Here is a 19660-nt window from a genome sequence, read left to right on the forward strand (position 1 = left end):
ACAGCGTGAGAATAACTTCTCATCCAGGAAGCATTTTAAATGACTCTCAGCTTAAAGCTCGTGCCCCAGAAATCTCACGTATGAGTGGTTTTACTGATGGGTGTGCAAAAAAACCACTTTAATCTGAACTCTTGGAGGTTTAAAGATCTTTAGGGTGAATTTTATTCTTGCATTTTACTGCACATTATTAAAAAAAATAAAAATCTACTTTTTGCTATTGGTACTTCACTGTTTATATTTCTCTTAGTTAAGGCAGAAGAAAAAACTTTGCTTTTGTTTCTACTCAGTTTTATTTTTGGATTTTCATGTGTTCTCAGTCTCTAGTTGCGAACATGGCATGGGCACACTTTTTTTTTTAAAAGACATGTTTCCATTTTGTCATTCCCGAACTCATAAAAACATACGCATTGTTATTTGCTTTTTGCTGAGACTTGTTTTGTCAAAATAAACTTCAGAATTAGTTTGACTTAACTATAGTACGTTCCTTAATTTCCAAAGAATTATTTTTAGGATTCATGTTACATACAAAAAAGGAACTGACACCAACTAAACACATGCCTTGAACGTTGCATCACTAATGTCTGGCAGGAGTTAAGTGTAGGTATTAAAACCAAGCCTAAACTTGCATTGCTGGCAGATGTGCCTGTAGTTGTTGACTGGCTCTTTGCATGGACAAGCTTTGGCTTGACGTCTTCACCCAAGCGCTTGCGGCATGGGACATGATGAGACAGGGGCTGGAAGCGTGAAGGAATCCATCTGATGCTTGCCCTCAGGTATTTGGTTAGGCCGTGGGGGAAGAAGATTTTATTTAATGTACTGATAAGCCCGAGTGTGGACTTTACACCTGGCACTAGGCTTTTGGCAAGGTGTGTGCATCTGAGGAGAAATTACACAAATTGTTTAGTGCTGGAGGCTGTGCGGTTCACTCCCGAAAACAAAGACCACAGTGTGATGGTTCAGCTAAGGGAAAAATGAAAGCTTATGTTTTCTTCCCCCCCTTTCTTAATAAGGTAAAAATATTCCAACCCCCTAGTTTTATAGCGTTAAAGCTTCTGATTTCATTGGAGTAGTCTGGCTAAATTACATTTTATGGACAAATACTAGTGTCATTACTTCATCTGCTGGGTGAACAGTGAATTTGTCATGTTTGGAATGCTTCCTGCAGAGTCTGCTGGGGGAGGACTGGTCTCCCTGTCCCACTTTCCGTCTTATTACAGCCCCAAGGCAGGTATTTCTCTTTCTTTTGATGAATGATGAACAGGATATTGTTTCAGCTCTGTTATTATCATTTTTAATCATGCCTTCTAATTCGTGCAGTATCCTACTCGTGGAAATGCAAGTAGGAATTTGCAGGAGTTGTCAGAAGATGCTAACAAGATTGCTGCCTTGTTAAATGTGCAACTGGCACGTGTTGAAAGCCATGGCTGTGCCTAATCAGAGGGGCTTTCTGACCTGGTCCAGTCTTTTTTCAACAATTTTGTTACGGGGAAAAAAAAATGGTTGTGTATTTGGCAGTAAATTGGTAAAAGTTACATCCTCTTTAAAAAAAAAAAAACTTGAATTATCACAAATATAGAAAAATCATAAATGAACTGTGATACAGACTGGATGAATGGACCATATTAAAGGCCAGCACAAGGTTATTAATCATGACTGCCTTATTAATGAGCAGTTTGCACCTTCATGTTGTCCCCGTGCGTGGGAGGAAACGCCGAGGTGGGACAGCCCCGTGGCTGCAATGGGATCGATGCCCATGGCAGGTACGATGAATCCTGACTGAGACCACCACACTGGGATTAAAAGAGGTGTAGCAGAGGCAGAAGTGATGGAGGTGGCACTCGGTGGTATACCGGAGTGGTAGGCATCGAGACTTGGGCATGGTTGTATTTAGCTGAGGCTGCGGGTGATGGCACTGGGAAAATTTGGGGGGTTCTTCCCAGAGGAAAGGGAAGAAAAAACCTTGAGGGATGGGGTGAGGTAAGGGAGTGAGAGATCTGGCAGTACCAAAGTGTGGACAAATCAGTAAAACATGAAATTCTGTGGCTATTTAGAGGAAAGGTTGCCCTTATAACCTTCATGTTGGTGTCCTCTCCTCTTACAGCCACGCAAACCACTGTGTGACTTGAAATCCAGAGGTGGCTGTATTTTCCAGGTTTTCAGGATTTTAAGTCATTAGGTCATCTTTGGATTACTACTGTTCCCATGGTGCAGCTTCAACGGCAGTTGTTCCATTTAAACATAAAAATAAAGTGAAATCTACTTTAATTATAATTTAAAAGCCACATTAAAAATCATAGTTTGTTAAGCACTTTTGAATATTGAACTGCTCTGTAAATATAAAATATTAACATTATTTTTTCAGGTTTCTCTTTAAAAGGTTGCATGAATATGTTGAAATTTTTGACTGTTCATGGAAGCAAAACACTGATACTGTCAGAACCTGAGCTGAGTGAAGAACTCAGCATGACAGTGTATTAGTTGGAATAAAGTTAGTCTTTGCCATTTTTACAAGATGCTTGTGAAAGTCTAAAACGATGCATTCTTTTAGGGACTTTTTTTAATCACCATCACAAATTAGGTGATCAGAATAGTTGCTTTTAAGTTGCATTCTGCCTTTACAAGTGAATATGCGTGCGTTGGTTAGTGTTTATACCTGCAGCATAATTTCTGATGGGATTACGTACATTACTGAGCAACATAATTTCATTTCAGCAGTCGGTTTTAAATGTACGTTTCCTTCGATACCTGTGCTAATGCACCATCTCGAGCGTTGGTGAAAACCTCCTGTGTCTACACTTGAATGAATATTCCAACAAATGATTTCCACCCCCACCCCCACCCCTCAAAAAGCAGTTCTGGCAGCTGCTGCTCAGCCAGAGGCTGGCGATGGTGCTCCCTGGGCTCTGGGGACAGCATGTAAATCCACGGGTGACGAGTGACCGTGGGGTGTGGTGTGTGGAGGGGTTTGTACGGGCATCTCGTTCGCTATAAACAACCGAGAAACGTTCAGATGTGAGGAAATAGCTGCGCTGATTTTGCATGCGCCTGGCTTCGTAGGACGCTGGCCGTTCGGAGTGTATGCTGAAAGGCAGGAATATGTGGGTGCAGAAAGAGAGGTCAAGAGCTGTAGAAAATTACAGAGAAAAACTTTCTTGTTTTGGAGCACAAAGTTTGTGTCCAAGCATGGCCAGCCTAACTGCTTGCTATGAAAGCTCTTGTGTCTTCTGTCTTGCAAACTTTACCTGGACTTACCTGAATTACTTGAAATATAATGACAAATGTGTATAATCAGGGTCCTCCCAAGAGCAGTCATCTTCAGCATCTGGTCCGATGTTTAGACGAGATTATGGATTCTGTGTTGTAGAAGTGCGTGTGATCCTGATGGAGGGATATTTCCCCTCCTGATGTGGGACCACACATTGGCAAATTTCATCACCGGGGAGGCAAGCCTGACGGCTGAGTGAGGTCCAACCTAGATGCCTCTTGAGGCAGAGACAGGATGGTCCAGCACAGAAACTCTGGGAGCTGGAGCTTCTCTCCTGCCCTGAGAGCCTGGGCACAGGTATGGTCGGTCAGCCGTGTCTAGCAGGGGAAGCAGAATACCATTGTCCATCCGATAATTTCACACCTGCGTTCCTCAATAGAGCAAGTGTGCTGTGTAAGAAGAGGGAGAGAAGTGCAGCAATATGAGGGCTTTTAAAGGTTTACATAATCTTTCCCATTTTACTTTAAAGGCAGAGCTGTTTTCAGGACAGCAAATTTGGAGGATGAAAGATATGCAGCCAGGTCACAGTAACACAGCAATAACAACTCCCACTGCGTGCTTTATGGCATCGCTGGGTGCGCTGGGGAGTTACACCCACCGCAGCTGGGAGAGGACATCATCCCTGTGGGAGAGATGCTTTTTGCCAGGCGTACGGGAAACCTTTGGCAGAGCCTCCTGGAGAGCCCAGTCCAATGAGGCTGGACCCCAGCGTTGTCTCTGGTTGTTACAAAGCAGCTGAGTACAAAGGATGATATCTCTGTGCGTAAAAATTAACGCAGTCTCTGGAAACGGCCAGAACAGTAAAAATTTACCACTTGTCTGCGAGAAGTCACAAGTTGTTTTTCATATCCTCTTGTAGCCTCTTTCTTTTAGGGCACACTGAAAGAATTTCAATGAAAATTTCAGCTCCTCGTTGTTCTGTTTTCTGTGGTTCCTTCAAACCAAAATAAGGCCTCTCCCCTCTTTGTTCAGACGCGTATGAAGCTTTTGCTTCTGCGTGCACTGTGTGAGGAGTACTGTAAGCGAGCTCCAAGATTAGTGCTGTACAACTCTTGCTGCTGTGACTTCTTCTGCTCCACGGGGCTGATGACACCCGCGCTGCGTCAGCCTGAGAACAGGGCTTTGCTTTGAAGACAAACTGGTCTTAAAACCTTGTTGATAATTTCACATTTTAAAACAAGAACGTTCACGTTGCCTGCCTTAGCCCTGGGCTTGCTGAATGTTCCTGTCTCTTTTAACCCTCTGATACACGTGTGATTTAAAAAGATAGCTTTTAACTAGTTCTGATGGTGATTCCCCCCCCCTCCCCCCCCCGTACTGTTTTCACTGACGTCAACAGGCTTTGATCAAGCCAAATAAGTTAGTCTTTCTTGCTTGCTTTCTTTTCCCCGGCTTGCTGCCATATGAGAAAGGGGTGTGCAGATGAACTTATGCTGTCAAGGTGTTAAGTGAAGATGAATTTTAGCAGAAATGCACATAGGACAGCAAGCTGGAGCTATGCTGTAGAGCTATCCAAAGAGACAGATGGGATAACATCAGTGGGAACTTTGCCCGCTGGAGAAACCGTGCCATTCTTCAAATCGGAGGTGAAGGTGGTGAAGCCAAGGACAAAGAGTTTGAATACACCTGATTAGTTTCTGCAAAGATTTTAAAGAGGCATTGCCTTTTACTCGGCTGGCCTTGGTTAGTGGGAGGGCTCGGGTGGCGCAAGGAAGTTGGATGGGGTGGCCAAGGCTTTGCTGTGGGTAGGAGGATGCCTGGTTCTGGCGTCGGTGACAAAGTTTTAACCTTAGAACTGAAATTCTTTAATAGTCGGTATTAAAATGTTTAATTTTATGAGAAGGTATGCAGTGACAGCAGGGAATATATGGAGTCCGGTTCCCTGCTGTCTCACTTTATGCTGATTGCTGATGCTGGTCCACAAACCGAAGCAGAGAGGAATGTTTGGGCCCAGTAGTTAGCAATGATGAAGTGTGTGACAGCAGCAGAAAGAAATACCTCAGGTTTATATAAAAGGCTTCTAAATTTGAAGACAAGGAGTTTAGAAAGTGGTTATGGAGGTTCATCCCTCACTCCCATCTGCAGGAGCAGATCCCTGTGCTGCTGCAGGCCTCACTGGGCTCACTTGTGAGGTCCAGGAGCTCCAGCTGCAGCGATACCCCTTTGAGCTCTTGGCCACCGAGATGACTTCTTCGAGTAGCGTTGGGCCAATAGGAAATGCTGTACGTGGAGACTCCTGCTGTACAGGAACATTGAATAGAATTAACATCGTTGGCTAACGCCTGCTGATAAAAGATGCCAAAATTTGTCAGGCATGATTTCATCAGCACTGGTAATGCTGGTCTGATCCATAAGCTATTCTGCTAGTCTGCCTGAGAGGCTCCTGTTCTTTATCAAGTGTTCTTGCCAGGGATGGTCTTTATCTCTTCATGTTTAATGACAGTGATCTGTTGATCCTTGTAGCCTTAAAACATCCTCTGATTTTGCAGAGTTTGGGAAGAGAGCATTGTCCCTAACTTGCTGTGGATGCTACCTCGGCGTGTATAAATTACCCAGGAAGCGATGATTGGAGGGGTGTGTATGTATGTACGTATAAATGGAACGTGACAGTTCAGCAGCGCTTCTGAATTGGCTATAAACAACATGCAGTGCTTCATATTATGCAGAAAGGAAACCAAACTGACGTGCAGCTGGTAGAAGCTGCTCAGCTCCTGGCTCATATATATATAGTGTATGACATTAATTAGTAGAGTCATTCTGCCTACACCTGCTCAGTTGTTTCTGATCTTTTGAAAGAGCAGCCAGCACTCAACCTTACTCTTCCATGACATGGAGCAAATAGTGGAGTTAGCAATGTTTTCCTTCCAGCATTTCATAGAACACAGGCCCCCATAAGCAATTGCTTATTGCTGGAGAAAGGAAGCGAAGGTTTGGCTTGGCCTGTGTGTAGAAAGCTACCTTGAAGGAGGAAATTCTTGTGGGGACTCTGACATCTGTTTGGTTAGACCCCTCTTACACCACTCCACCTGGGGGTATGGAGAGCAAGTGTAGTTTCAAATCGAGTCCTTTGTATGAACTTGGATAATGCTGGATTTATAGAGAAACCTGAGTCGCAATTCCTCATGCCTTGGCTGCTCCTGGAACTCTCCTCAAAAGAGCTGTCTAATGCAGAGAGCAATAATTAATCCAGCCTCTGAGTGCTCGTGAACTGCGGCCAGATTTGCAGCTCGTGTAGGTGAGATCTTTCATGAAGGACAGTGATCCTTGTGTCTCTCCTCCCAAACTGCTTCCTTTGCTGTCAGCTAGAGCAGGATGGAAACTTGACAGGTCTTCACTCACTGAAGGGTGAGAGGTTGATAAGGATTTAATCTTTCTTTTAATGGTTGATATTTAGCCCAAATACGTAGTGACCAGAGACTGATATCCTGTGGTTGGCCCAGGGGCTTTAGTAAATGCCTTCACCCTGTGGTAGGTACCCACATCACCAAAAACCATCATCAGAGCCAGCAATAATAGTATGTATGTGTACAGTCTCAACAGGGATGCCAAAAATTGAGCGTAGAGACAGAGTGGCTTGCACAGGTAGAGAGAGTTGTTTCCTCGAACTGTGGGTGGAATGGCCGTTAGTGCCATTTCTGAGAAGAAACAGTATTTCAGCTTTGAGGTGGCACGGGGTGCCCTGGGCCCTGTGGGAAGCTGGAGCTATACCTGAGAGGCTTCCTGTCAACTCCAGGCAGCAGCTAAGTCACCTGAGAAGTTACCATATAACTGCATTTTCTGTTGGAGCTGTTTTGGTAGTCCCGTGGGTATAGTTTGGAAGAGGGCATGCCTTGGGGTGTCCCAGAGATGGGTGACACCGCTGGCTTCCCACTCCAGTAGGCTTGCCTGTGGGTCAGTTGGTGGTGTGAGGGACGTGTTGGGCAGATATGCATCTGTCTGTAAAGTACCTGCCCAGGAAATCTCCAGACGTGACGTGTTGTTGGGCAGGAGAGGACACATGAGTTAATTGGGGGCAGAGCCATGTAACAACATGTTCTTCCATCAGCAGTGCTGCTCCCTGAGCTCAGCGGCCTTCAGGGACCTGCTGCATTAGGTACATGGCTCAGTGGAAATGGTGGGAGAGTGCTGCGTACTGAAACACAGCGGAGAAATATTTCAGTCCAAGTGTGTGATGAAAAGGCTGTGTTTGATTTTTAAGGCTGAAGAGTCAGTCTTGCGATTTTGGGATGCTAAGCCAAAGACAGACTGTGATTACAGTCTGGCCTAAAACACTGTAGGATGCTTTTGAGACCCATAATTTACATGGTAATTAGCATTTGCCAAAGCAACAGATGTTGCACGATTGGAAGGTGGTTGGGAACGGACCGTGTTTTCCCCGAACAGGGTCCAGCCCGCTGCTGAAGGCTTCCCAGGCGCAGAGTCAGGCAAAATAAGCAACTAGAGCTGAACGTGCTGTGCTGACCAGGGAAGTGAAGAGGGCATGGCAGGCCTGTGTTGTCAGTTAAGCAGAGAGACAGCTGGAACTGCTTCATTTTTTTTTATCTAGTGCTGACTGAACACACAGAACCTCTACTGGGGGCTATCGATCCAGAATAGGTACGGATGCTGCGCTGAGAGGCGTTGTTTGAGGGACCCCTCTGTAGCTTCACAGTGGCAGCCATCAAGACAACTCCTTAGGAGTCAGTAACATTTCAAAACTGGTATTAAAGATACTGATAAATGTGTGTAATTAAAAATTGTGAAGAAGAATTAGATAACCCATGCCCCCCTCAGCCCCCATTTGTTGAGCATCTCCATGTTGTCCCCAGAACTCATGTTTGGTCCTGCATTTGCTATTCAGCTTTTATTTTCCTAGGCCGCACTTGAATCACACATTTGCAAGGAGAGGAAACAAGCACATTCAAAAGGAGAAAATAAGAGTAGTTTTCATTTTTTTATTTTTTTTTTTTTTAAACGAATCAAATGCCTTATCCAAAGCCCATTGAATTCCATGTGAGTTTTTCCCCTGACTTCAATGGGCTTTGGTTCTGGCTTTTAGCTCCCATGAAAGGTCCTGAACTGTCTGTGCTAGGGTGATGAGGAGGCTTGGGTAGACAATTACCAGAGCTCTTCTCAGCCCCTGGCACAGCCAGGTTGCTAAGGAGACTTGGCCTGGGGATGTGCCCGGAGCTCACCGCTTCCGGGGTTATTGTCTCCTCTCCCTGCCAAGGCGCTCCGGTAGCGGCAGAGCCACTCTTTCAGTCACAATACGCTCCACTTCGGCCTCTGGCAACAGCAGATCCTGCCCTACATCTTCCCTCCGCTGGCACGCTCCGTGAGCAGCCTCTCTTCCCACAGTTTTTCCATCCCTGCACACCCCCGCGCTAGGACCGGAGTGGTGGGATCACATCTTCTGGGCTCTCTTGGCTGTGAAACGGGTTTTGGCCACTAACGCCCACCTCCATACCCCAGCATCTTCACCTCATACGTTTGCATCATGACTTTCCTGTCTCTCTTATCTCTGATTTCCCTCTGGTTTGACTGCAGCTGGTCAGCCAAAAAAAATAATTGGAGGAGATAAAGCCAAGGATGGGAGAGAGATGGGGCCCTTTTGTAGGAACCACCTGTCCAGGGACTTCAACTTCTTAAAGAGCCAATTCTCAGGACCCCTTGTGAAGTGTGCTGGCTCCAGTAGTCATTTCCAGGATAGTTCTTCCAGTCATTTCTCCCTCCATCACCAGTGGCAGGATGGGCTCCCACCCATCTCCAGGTGCCCTGCAGGGCTGGGAGCTTCCTGGACACCTCCTTCTGTTGGGTCAGTTTTTCAGAAACTTGGAATTTTACAGCTTTCCTGGATTCTTTGCAATTTTCTCTCTTGGAGGAAGGTATTCTGAAGTTTTAACATTAACAGGCTAAATGAGAGTTTCTTCTGAGCCATTGGGCAGGTCTCTTTGTCAGTGTCTTTTCAGATAGCGAGTCTGTTTATCTATAGATAAGCAAACAGAATTGCTCAAGCAATTCTGAGCAGAAATGCTCAAGCCCTGGGCACTTTTATGGTGGTGTAAAATTTAGATTCTTGTAGCCTTGAATATGATATTCCTCATGTGAGCAATCCTTTTTGCTCTGCCTTTTGTAGATAATTGACTCCTCAAATGGGGATGATGTTGATTTTGTATCTAAATTGCAAGTTGGAGAAAGCAAGCTGGTGTCTGTCTCTTAAGGTGGGACCCAGCATTAAGCATGCTTTCTTTTTAAAAAGTATTATAAAGCTAGACTTTGGGAAGAACTAGAATGAAAAGTAACATATGGAGACTTACACATAATTATTGGTTTGGCTCAATTACTTTCAGATCAATATACAGAAAATATTTATCAACTTTAAAAATTTTAAAACATCTATTACATTTGCTTTAAACATCTATTACTCTTCGGTTGAACCAGGAAGGTCTGTTTAAGAAAGCAGGGCATATCTATGAAAAACCTTGTAGAGCTGTATGTAGTTCACTAAGTAACTAATATTTATGGTAATAAAATTAATATCAACTGCTTTTTATGGTCCTTATGATGTAGTGTTTAGTATGCTCGAAGACAGCTACTCCATGGGTTGATTTTCTGTATTTTAGCACATGCTGTTGACTTGTTTTTGAAACACGTTGTGTTGGCAGTGAGAGTGAAACACTAAAATTTCAGTGGTCAAATAGTAAAGACTTATTTTTTGAAATTCTGATACAATTCAATATTAATGAGTAAGGGGAATATTGAAATCAGTAGGGCTGCGGAGCTATGAGATTGGTTGCCAACTTGTTTTGTATGAAAATACTGTTTGTCTGAGTTAAATACCTAGCGTTGTTTATGTATATTATAGTTTAGCGATGATCCTGATGATAATGATTAGGTTATGTAAGGCTAATGATAACATTAGTTTTGCCAGACTTTAAGATTTTTTTTTTAAAGGCAACTTTGACTCTTTTGCTAGTCTTCAGTAAAAAAAGAACACACCTTTTCCATCTAATGTTAGTGTAGCCAGTTGTTTTGAGTGATGATTTCTGCTTACAAATGGAAGGCTTGTATTTTAAATGTGAAATAGCGATGTGAGATTTATGAACATGATTTTGACAGTAGCTGTGCTTAAGCAGAGCCCTTAGGTGTGTGTGGTCTGCAGAGAAATCGGAAAGAATAGCATCCTGAAATGACTATTTCCAGCAAATGATACTGTGCAGTATTATATATACTTGGTCATTTCTAAGTGGGAAGTTTCTCCATATTTAGTTATTTTCCCCAATACTGAGTGTGTTTCCTGTGGTCCTGGGACTCCAGGATTGTCATGAAACGCCACTGAATTTGCATCATGCTGGTTACGTTCTTCTGGGTGGTTTGCCTGTGTGGGCATAGGAATATACTCCCTTCTGCTGAAGTGGGGGAGTTGCCGAGCACTAATCATTGCTCCGTATGTCGGAGGGCACCTAAAGTTTGGTTTTAACACATTTACCCTTAGAGAAGAAATTTCACAAATGTCTTACCTAGACATATGCACACACTTTTATTTAATTTTTTTTAAAGGAATTTGCGACCAAGAATGTAAGAACTTTGCTATACTTCTTTGCTTCGCCGCCTCTTTTTTTGGTAGAGGAAACATTTGACAGTCATCAATAAAAGATTAAATCATCGATGGCTATCGGGATAAACTAAACACATTTTGTGTGTTGATGCTGGCATAGTAGGAACTTTTCCAAGATGTTTCAGGCCTCATTCTCTGGTTTGTTTAAGGGCAGAGAGTAAGGTCACAAAGGAAATCAAACCCTGATGTGGAGAAATGAAACATGAGGCCTACTGACTTCTAAAAAACATTTTAAATAACATTCTCTAAGGTTTCATTTTATACTGAAGGCAGCTGTAATAAGTTTTGGAAGATGGTGTAAGGTTTCTATTAAAGAGAGATTTTTGCTTGCTGCTTTTGTACCCAAATAAAGGAGCGAGGGAGATGGAATTAGAGCTTATTTAGTATAAGGTGAGAAACTAAAAGTTCTCTCCAGAACTGTAAAATAGTAATTTATATGTTCTACTGTAATTTACAAATTAAAAAATATTAAACTGTTCCTAGATCTTTGAAAATGACACACATAGCCATGGAATAATTTAGTAACTGCAACATAAATGCACTTTTGCCACAAGTGAAATAAGACTGCTGCTTTGTAGTATGCTGCCAGCGTAGCCTCAGTGAATAAATTCCCAGTAGATGTTTGCCGCATGCCAAATATATTGGACCGTATAAAAGATCCCATTGTTCCATGGGCATCATTATTTGCTATTACAGTCGCAATGTTTGCTTGTGAAACAGTTTATTGGAAATGAGTATGTTTAAGAAGGAACGCTTGATTTGAAATTCAGTTGATTTGGCTTGTAATGTCAAAGCTTTTACAGTGTACAGCCTCTAGAAATAAATATTTAGGTCCACTGTTTTTTACTTATCTTCGAGAGAATTCCTGGAGCTGGGGAGAAGGGGCTGGGGCTGGGCAAATGGGCATTTTGCTTCTAATTCCTAGGTTGAAGGGATATGTAGGTCAGTATTTACTTTTTTATAAAAAGAAACATGTTTGCATGAGTTAAGTTTGCAGAGTTAAGTTTGCATGAAGAAGGTGGTGAGGTCCCAGCTAGGCTGATGAAACTGCAGCTCTCAAGGTTTGCTGGGGAGGGTGGCAGTGTCCATCCCGCTCACTGGATGATAAATAAATTTGGTGACCAGGGCTGTCATTTAGAGGACTTTCATTCAAACATCACATAGGAGAAAAGTTTTTGTGCTTTGCCCACTTGCTTTGTCCAGCAAAAAAAGGCTGTTGGTGGCTTGGAGGCTGGGGAGCTGGGTTTGTGCCCTGCCCACCGCCCAGAAGATTTTAGTGGCTTTTAAGTCGGGCTTAGTGAGGGTGATGGAAAGCTGCCTTGCTGTCCTAGCTGAGGGCGAGGCTCCCATCCGTGCTTTGCCCAAAGCCTATGTATGTTGCATCCACAAAATTGGGCTGGGAACCTTGGCTGTAGTTGCTCTCTAGATACGCGGATGGTACAGGGTGCACTCGCTGTGTTCAGTGAGGTGAGCTTGACCAAGAACCTTTGATAAACGTGTAAGCAGGTCCATAGATTAAAAGATCTATTGGCTCACGTTAAGTACGCTGCAGTTTTCCAGGGAACTCTCTATTTCCCCGTGTCCTGCTCAGAGTAAGAAGGAACTGGTATTTCAGCTGCTGTGTCTGGGTAGAGTCCAGTTATCGTGGTAGTACTGGTCGGAGCGTTTTGAAAAGTCGAGCTGCCTGATATGTGCATCCTGCGTGAGGAGCTTCAGTGCTGAGGTTTCTACTGCTAGTTTTGAGAACTTCTCTTTGGTTTAATACATTAATCAGTTTTTTAAATTAAGCAATAATCTTTTTTTTTTCCCCTAGTTTGTGGAGTTTTAGCCCAATTAGAATGTTTCAAAACTCAGACGGACTTATTACAATAACGCCAAAAAAAAAAAAAAAAGATGTTTTACTTAATTCTTGCCGAGTTCAACTATGCAAAATGCTTCAAGTTTTTAAGCATGGATTCTCCCCTCCCCCCCCCCCCCCCCCCCCCCAAATAGCTGTTCTTTATATTACAAGTGTAGTGCTCAAGTCATCTCCTTTGAACTGTAGTTTTTGTTATACGTTTTGGCTGCAGTGTTATTTCGGAGGAGTCAGCCAACAGGCTTACAGGGCTTTTTGGCTCGAGTTCACTTACAGTTTTCTTGGCAGCTCTGCTTATTTATGCATCTTTATTTCTCCCTCTCTCTCTTTCTCTTGCTCGTTCTTGTTCCCCCTCCCCATCCGACCAGAGCGATCACCGCACAGACCCATCCTCCAGGCTGGCCTGCCAGCAAATGCCTCTGCAGTCGTCGGAGGTGACGTCGAGTTTGTCTGCAAAGTCTACAGTGATGCTCAACCTCATATTCAGTGGATAAAACATGTAGAGAAGAATGGCAGTAAATACGGACCAGATGGACTGCCGTATCTTCAGGTTTTAAAGGTGAGGCTTTGCAGATGCCAGCGATGGTGACGACGTCTTTAAAGCATTGAATTTATTTGATGTAAATCCAAGAATTTTAAGATCTGAACTTCTTTTGAAAATGGAAGTGTTTGTCACAAATGAAATAATGAGTTAGATAAACATTTGATAGTCTAAATGCTAATTGTGCAGCTTATAGACACTTTTGCTCTTTTTTGTACTTCCGTGAAGTCCTTTATCTCTGAATGTTTCAGGCATGACTTATTCAGAAAAAAACAAAAACCCTCTAAAAGAACATCATTGCCATTTACGTTTTGGTAGAGCGCGTCCAAAACGTACCCGGGAGACTCTACTCTGTTTCTTTCACGTTTCTTCAGCCTCTTTGTTTCAAAGTAATGTGGCACCTGCTGCCAAAAGCTTGTTGGCAGGATTGGGTTTTCTGGATGCTGAGCCTGCAGAGATGTCCATTTCTCGCTGGCGTGTCGCGGCGTACTGGAGGTGTCCTTCCTGCCGCCGGGTGTTGCCAGCAAGCCTGACCAAGGAAGCTCCAAAGTTTTCCGAGCTGGGTGGCATTGCCAAAGCTCAGCATGTTGGCAGGCAGGACAGCCAGCTCTATGCCATCTTGTTCCACGCAGCTGGTGGACCAGCCCAGGTGCTTTTTTTCCCCCAATGCCGCTGTTTTCTAACTCCTCTGTGATGCTTCGGATTGAAAAAAACCAAAAAAACCCCCAAAAAACCCCCCAAACGAAAACCAAACAACCACCAAACCCCCAAACAACCCTCAAACCCTCAATGTTTTGATGCTGCATGAAGTGGAAGGCGTGTTCTTATGTGTTGGTGGTGGGACCATAGACAGATTGGTGTCCGTTTTGGGCAGCAGTGACGTTGTTCTCCTGTGTTATTGGTCTATTCTAGCATTCGGGGATAAATAGTTCCAATGCTGAAGTGCTGACACTGTACAATGTGACAGAGGCGGACGCTGGAGAATATATTTGTAAGGTCTCCAATTATATAGGGGAGGCCAACCAGTCTGCCTGGCTCTCTGTTCTGCCAAGTATACAAGGTAACAATGTTTTTTAAAGCAAGCTGGATGTAGAAGCTGGAAAAAAAATGGTGCTTTGGGAGACTGCAGGCAGCTTGTAGGATAACTCTTTGGCCTTGTGGTATATGTGTAATCCTCCTTTGGTGATGCAACTGGTATTACACCAGCAGCCATGGAAAAATTCCCACAATATTCTGTGTGTACCGTAAGCACTGGTTTCTGATGCTGATCTTTATTCTCTCTTGTGTTTGGTGTCTTTGTGTCTGTGTGTTTACGTCCAGCTTTGTTGTTAATTCTGCATACTTTGCGGTTCACGTATAGGGTACTCGTTGAATAATGTAATTATGACCTAATTAGTGTATATTTCTATATATACATATGTATGTGTGTATATATATGAAATGTTCACATAAGTACCCCCGAAGCGTAAATCAGGTCAGTTCAGTCACTTATAACTGCCTGTGTCACCTGCGACTGTGCAGGGTGGGAGGGTTTTCCAGTTGTTATTCACCCGTTATTAGCTGGGTAATAACCCAACAGTAACAACTGGCAACAACGTGACTACAACTCACCACTAAATTTACTTTATAATGGTCCGGCAAGAATGTGTTTATTCCCTCATCGTGTATTTCAGAGTAACATTTTGAATGGAACGGAGACAAAAAGCAGCAAACAATAATTTCTCTAAATCTCCATCACAGAGCCCTTGACACTGGTGCCCTGCTGTGTCCGTCTTGGGGCAGCTGGAAAGCTCCGGGTCTGAGGTTTACTCTGTTTGTATGGGTTTGGATAATCACTGATACACTGATTGGTTTGGTGCATAATGACTCATCAAGCCCCAGATTTAGCAAGTCTAGAAGGAGACCAGAAAAAAACCTTCCAGATTATTAGTATTTTTTAAACTCTCTTAAGATTAGAAAAATATATTTTATTTCCATCTCCTGGTTTTTGAACCTTTGGGGTCCAGTTTTTCTCCACATCTGTGAGAGCCATGACTGATCTTTTTTGAACAAGACCTGCGCTACCTTCCTACTGTTTCCACTGTGCTTCTAAGCAAACCACCCGGTATTACCAGACTTCAGATTACACTGAGATGTGGCAACACTGCACAACGTACAATATTTAAGTGTAGTGCAGTGGATGATGCAAGGACCATACGCTGCTTAAGACAGCTACTAAGTTCTGTCTTTTGAAACAGAATTTGCCTTTTTTTTAAAAAAAAAAATCCTTTCAGAGTATATTTTTATAGTAAATTCTTTCCTCTGAAACAGGTAACTATATGTGAAGGAGCCCGCATTCTGTCCTACTTTCTCTCTTTGTTTTTCTTTCAACTTTCTTTTATTGAAGAAGGAGAAGAAGGAGAAAAAAAACAACTTTGTGGGTTAATTTTTCCATGTCATTTGATTGCATGCATGTTTAGGTGGTGAGTTTAGGTTCTGGTGAAGGGTGTTGATTACTTTCTGAGGTGAGCTGGGACCTGTTGGTAAACGCCTTTTGGATGAGGGATTGTGGATGGGGAAGGAGCTTTGCATTTCTACACCTCTGCCTTCACAAAGTGCAAAGCCCTGTGGCTCCATCTCCCTATCCACAAGAATTCTCTCAGTGTCTAGCTTTTTCTCTTGCTTCCCTCTTTTGTTTTTTTTTTTAGGCTGCCGGTGTTAACACCACGGACAAAGAAATTGAGGTTCTCTATATACGGAATGTAACTTTTGAGGATGCTGGGGAGTATACATGCTTGGCGGGTAATTCTATTGGGATATCCTTTCACACTGCATGGTTGACAGTTCTGCCAGGTATACACTGCTCTCTTTCCGTGGTTTTTCCTCTTTTTTTTTTTTTTCCTCCCCTTGTTGATTGCTGCAGAATTAGCACAGCTTCTGTCTCAGAAAAGGACTTTTACAATGATTTATTTTAAATGCAGTTGTCTCAAGCCAATGAATTGTCTTGCTACATATTTGCCACTCCAAAAACCTAACAGCAACAAAAAAGGAGGGGGGGGAAGAATGGCTATTGCACTCAATTGAAATATTTTTACATCTGTTAAAAGTTCATCTGAGATGCTAAGGAGCTGCATTTCCTTAGTGCTTCAGTGAGATAACTGAAAATCAGCACATTAATCATTGTAAACTTTTTCAAGAGGATGAAATTCAAAGTTTCTTATGAAGCTTTGGGACTGATTTGGCCACAGTCATGCACTGGTTCATTAAAATACCTGAGCTATTCAGTGTGCTTAAATTCACTTTTACCTATCATCCAAATCTCTTGTGGAAATTCTAATTTTAATGCCAATGGATTGTGTACAGAAGCAGTGCCTTCCATGTCTTGGGAATCGGCTCCGTGCATCTTTAAACATTGCATGCTCTAAGACAACAAGTAGTCATTTGCTTCTGCTGCAAAGCATGTCTTGCTATTCTGGGGTTGATGATGTTTCTGTCCTTAAAAGAAACAAACATCAATGTGCTTTATCGCCTGAAAATTGTTATCAGCTGTTAGAAGATGTAACTGTAGTTGTTTTTGACACTAGTCAAATTTTCTCATTTATAACTGTTGGCAGCTGCCTTAGGAGTTCCTTTGAAAAAAACATGAACCACCTGAGGTTTGCTGGGTCATCTTGTGCTTACCGTTTATTAATTGTTAATCCTAAGTAAAAGGTACAAAACCTGCATGTGCCTATTGCTGAGGTTCACATTACGGGAGTGAAATGTTCCCGCTTTCTGCAGATAATTTTTTACCCTTTATTAAAATATATTGAACAAGGCAACTGTATTGCATCTCACTCGTAGGTGAACACCGAGCCTGCATGGGCTGTCACCAACAGGCAAAGCAGTACTTGTGTAGAGCTTGCTTCTGCTAGCAGTGTTTGCATTTTGCAAGTGCTTGAACGGCATTTTTTAACGAATTTTTTTTCTTGAATGAAATATTTTTATGAGCCTAGAATGAGGTACAAGAAAATTTCAGCTTGAACGTGCATTGCTTGCAGAGTGACCGCTGATTGCTGTGGAATGCTGTTTATCCGGTGGTTGAATCCCAGATAAGGGATTAGGGACAGTGTTTGCACATATAAACTGTCTCAAAGATAATTTCAAAATGGTTTCAATCGGAGCAACAGCTATGTGGGGCCACTCCCACTAAAATCTAATCTCGTAGACTAGTAACCACTGATGAGGTTGCATGAAATATGCAGTCCTCACAAAAGAGGACTCATTCATTAACGTATTGCTAGCGATTCGGCTGTCGCTTGTGTTATGCTTTTTAATCCAACACTGGGCTCTTCAAAGGAGCTCAGGGGAGTTAGGCACCCGGCGTGAACCGCAGCGAGTTGAGCAGCTGGGCAGCCGGGTCTTCGAAACACTCTCAAAACCCCTAACCTGAATTTAGAAATGTGATGAGGGACGGATTCATCCTGCCTTCCCTCTGTATTTTGAGATCCCAGTGAAAATTTTGGATAAACGGGCAATGCAGACTCAAGCCCAAATGTCTATTTGTCAATTTAGACACTTCTTTTAGGCTAGATAATTCAATATTTGATCTTTAGATGTGTCTTTATGTGGTTAAAAAGAATTACAGTGCTTATGAAGTGTGACTTGGGCAACACAATGAACCTGAGCCTAGTTTGAACACTTCAGTTTTTTCTTTTCACCTAAAATTATGCTTGATCATCCAATATTTCAATGTATATCTATCTACCTATCTGGGCAGGCATATGTGTACACGCACAAGCTCACACTTAGTGGCAAACTGAGAAGTCAAAGCAGCGATCTAGAAAGAGGAATTACTCTCAGATTGCAAGATGTCCTAAACACCCCCAGTATTCTGTATGTCACACAGTCACTGCGAGAATTGCTGATATTTGACCATTTCATGTTGTTCCAAGCGCTGTACTGCACTATTCTTGTACCGTGTGCTAACTCTGTGGCATGACTGTTCCCTCCTAAAAACTTCCAATCCAGCTCCTGAAAAAGAAAAAGAATATCCGACGTCACCAGACTACCTGGAAATAGCAATTTACTGCATAGGGGTCTTCTTAATTGCCTGCATGGTGCTGACGGTCATCCTGTGTCGCATGAAGAACACCACCAAGAAACCCGATTTCAGCAGCCAGCCCGCTGTCCATAAGCTGACAAAGCGAATCCCTCTGCGCAGACAGGTAACAGAAAGTAGATAAAGAGTTTAAAAAAACTTTTACCAAACAACTAAGCCAGCGCATCCTCCTGATGAAAGCTTTGGGAAGGGGAATAAATAAGCGTTAAACCGAATTGCGGCAGGGGTGGGATTTAATCTGGCACCCGGGAGACTGGCGTGGGAAGAAAGAACATCTTAACGCAGCGATGTGTGTCTCAGGGCAAGGGAATCGGGGCAGGGATGTTAGAGGAGAAATGTAAAAAATGGAATATGTTCTGTATTAGCAGGCTCTAGATGGAAAAAAATGTATTTAAAGTATTTTTGGGGCCTGATCCCACAGCTCATTGAAGTAAATGGAAAAATTTTTACTGAGTTAATGGACTTTGGAACAGAATCCTATTTAATTGTGTATTTATAATGTTTCTAAGGTGACTATTATTGCAGTAACTAGGTACCAGATACAGAGAGGTATTTTTCAGGAAGAATTTTGAAGACTGAGGGGAAGGAATTTCATAGCCAAGCATCCAGAAACCACCCCAAAATAGAAAAAAGACTGTAATAGAGTAAAAATAGGGGAGATCTGATATAATATCTCAGACAGTTAGATGAAGGTACTGATGCTTTTGAGTGAGGAACAAAAGCAAATGTCATATTTAAATGCACACAACAGCATCGCATGAAATAGATTTTACAATTACTTGTGGCTGGCAGTGAGTGTTTCTGGAGAGGGCAATACCACGAGCAACAAACCAGTTGAACGAGTAACAGGACTTTGGCTTTGTCACAGGCCATCGCTTGCCAAAACAACCTCCATTCCCACGTACTATCCTCTCCTGAAAGACTTGTTTCTTTTGAGGCTGGAGGTTAATATGTTTTGATTTTACTATTTTTTTTTTTTTCCTTGCAGTAGATGTTCAGGATAGGCCTCTAAACCCACCAAATCCACCCCTCAGGTTTCAGCCCTGAAAGTCTGAAGCTTTGGTTCACCTCGTTGTTCAAAATAGGGGTTGGATCCAGGCTCTGGTCATGGGGTTTGGATCCGAGGGTTTAATTTGAGTCCATCTGCACCACGGATAGGTTGTGCAGAATTTCTGCAGATTGTTACTACAGCCTGTCCAGAATATTATAACTACTGGTAATACGCATACCTTAAAAATAGTTCTTCGCTGTGGTTAAGTGAAATTTAGATGCACAATCGGCCAGAGTTTGGGTAGAGCTTGATCTTGGGGTTTTGGATGTTA

General features: G+C 42.8%; 1 protein-coding gene across 13 annotated transcripts in view; it reads left to right on the forward strand.

The window, feature by feature from the left end:
* Positions 1 to 19660, forward strand: part of FGFR2 (fibroblast growth factor receptor 2) — an 86826-nt gene that overhangs the window by 40613 nt on the left and 26553 nt on the right. For 5 of the 13 annotated variants that reach the window (XM_054831714.1, XM_054831715.1, XM_054831716.1 and 2 more), the window contains 3 exons: positions 13086 to 13276; positions 14171 to 14318; positions 18248 to 18450. In XM_054831714.1, the coding sequence (XP_054687689.1) occupies positions 13086 to 13276; positions 14171 to 14318; positions 18248 to 18450 (542 nt within the window). Of the gene's footprint in view, positions 1 to 13085; positions 13277 to 14170; positions 14319 to 15945; positions 16091 to 18247; positions 18451 to 19660 lie in introns of all 13 variants that reach the window. The other 8 variants (XM_054831717.1, XM_054831722.1, XM_054831724.1 and 5 more) reach the window with 3 other exon arrangements.

The sequence above is a fragment of the Grus americana genome, chromosome 7, assembly GCF_028858705.1.
Source record: "Grus americana isolate bGruAme1 chromosome 7, bGruAme1.mat, whole genome shotgun sequence".
Lineage (NCBI taxonomy): Eukaryota > Metazoa > Chordata > Aves > Gruiformes > Gruidae > Grus > Grus americana.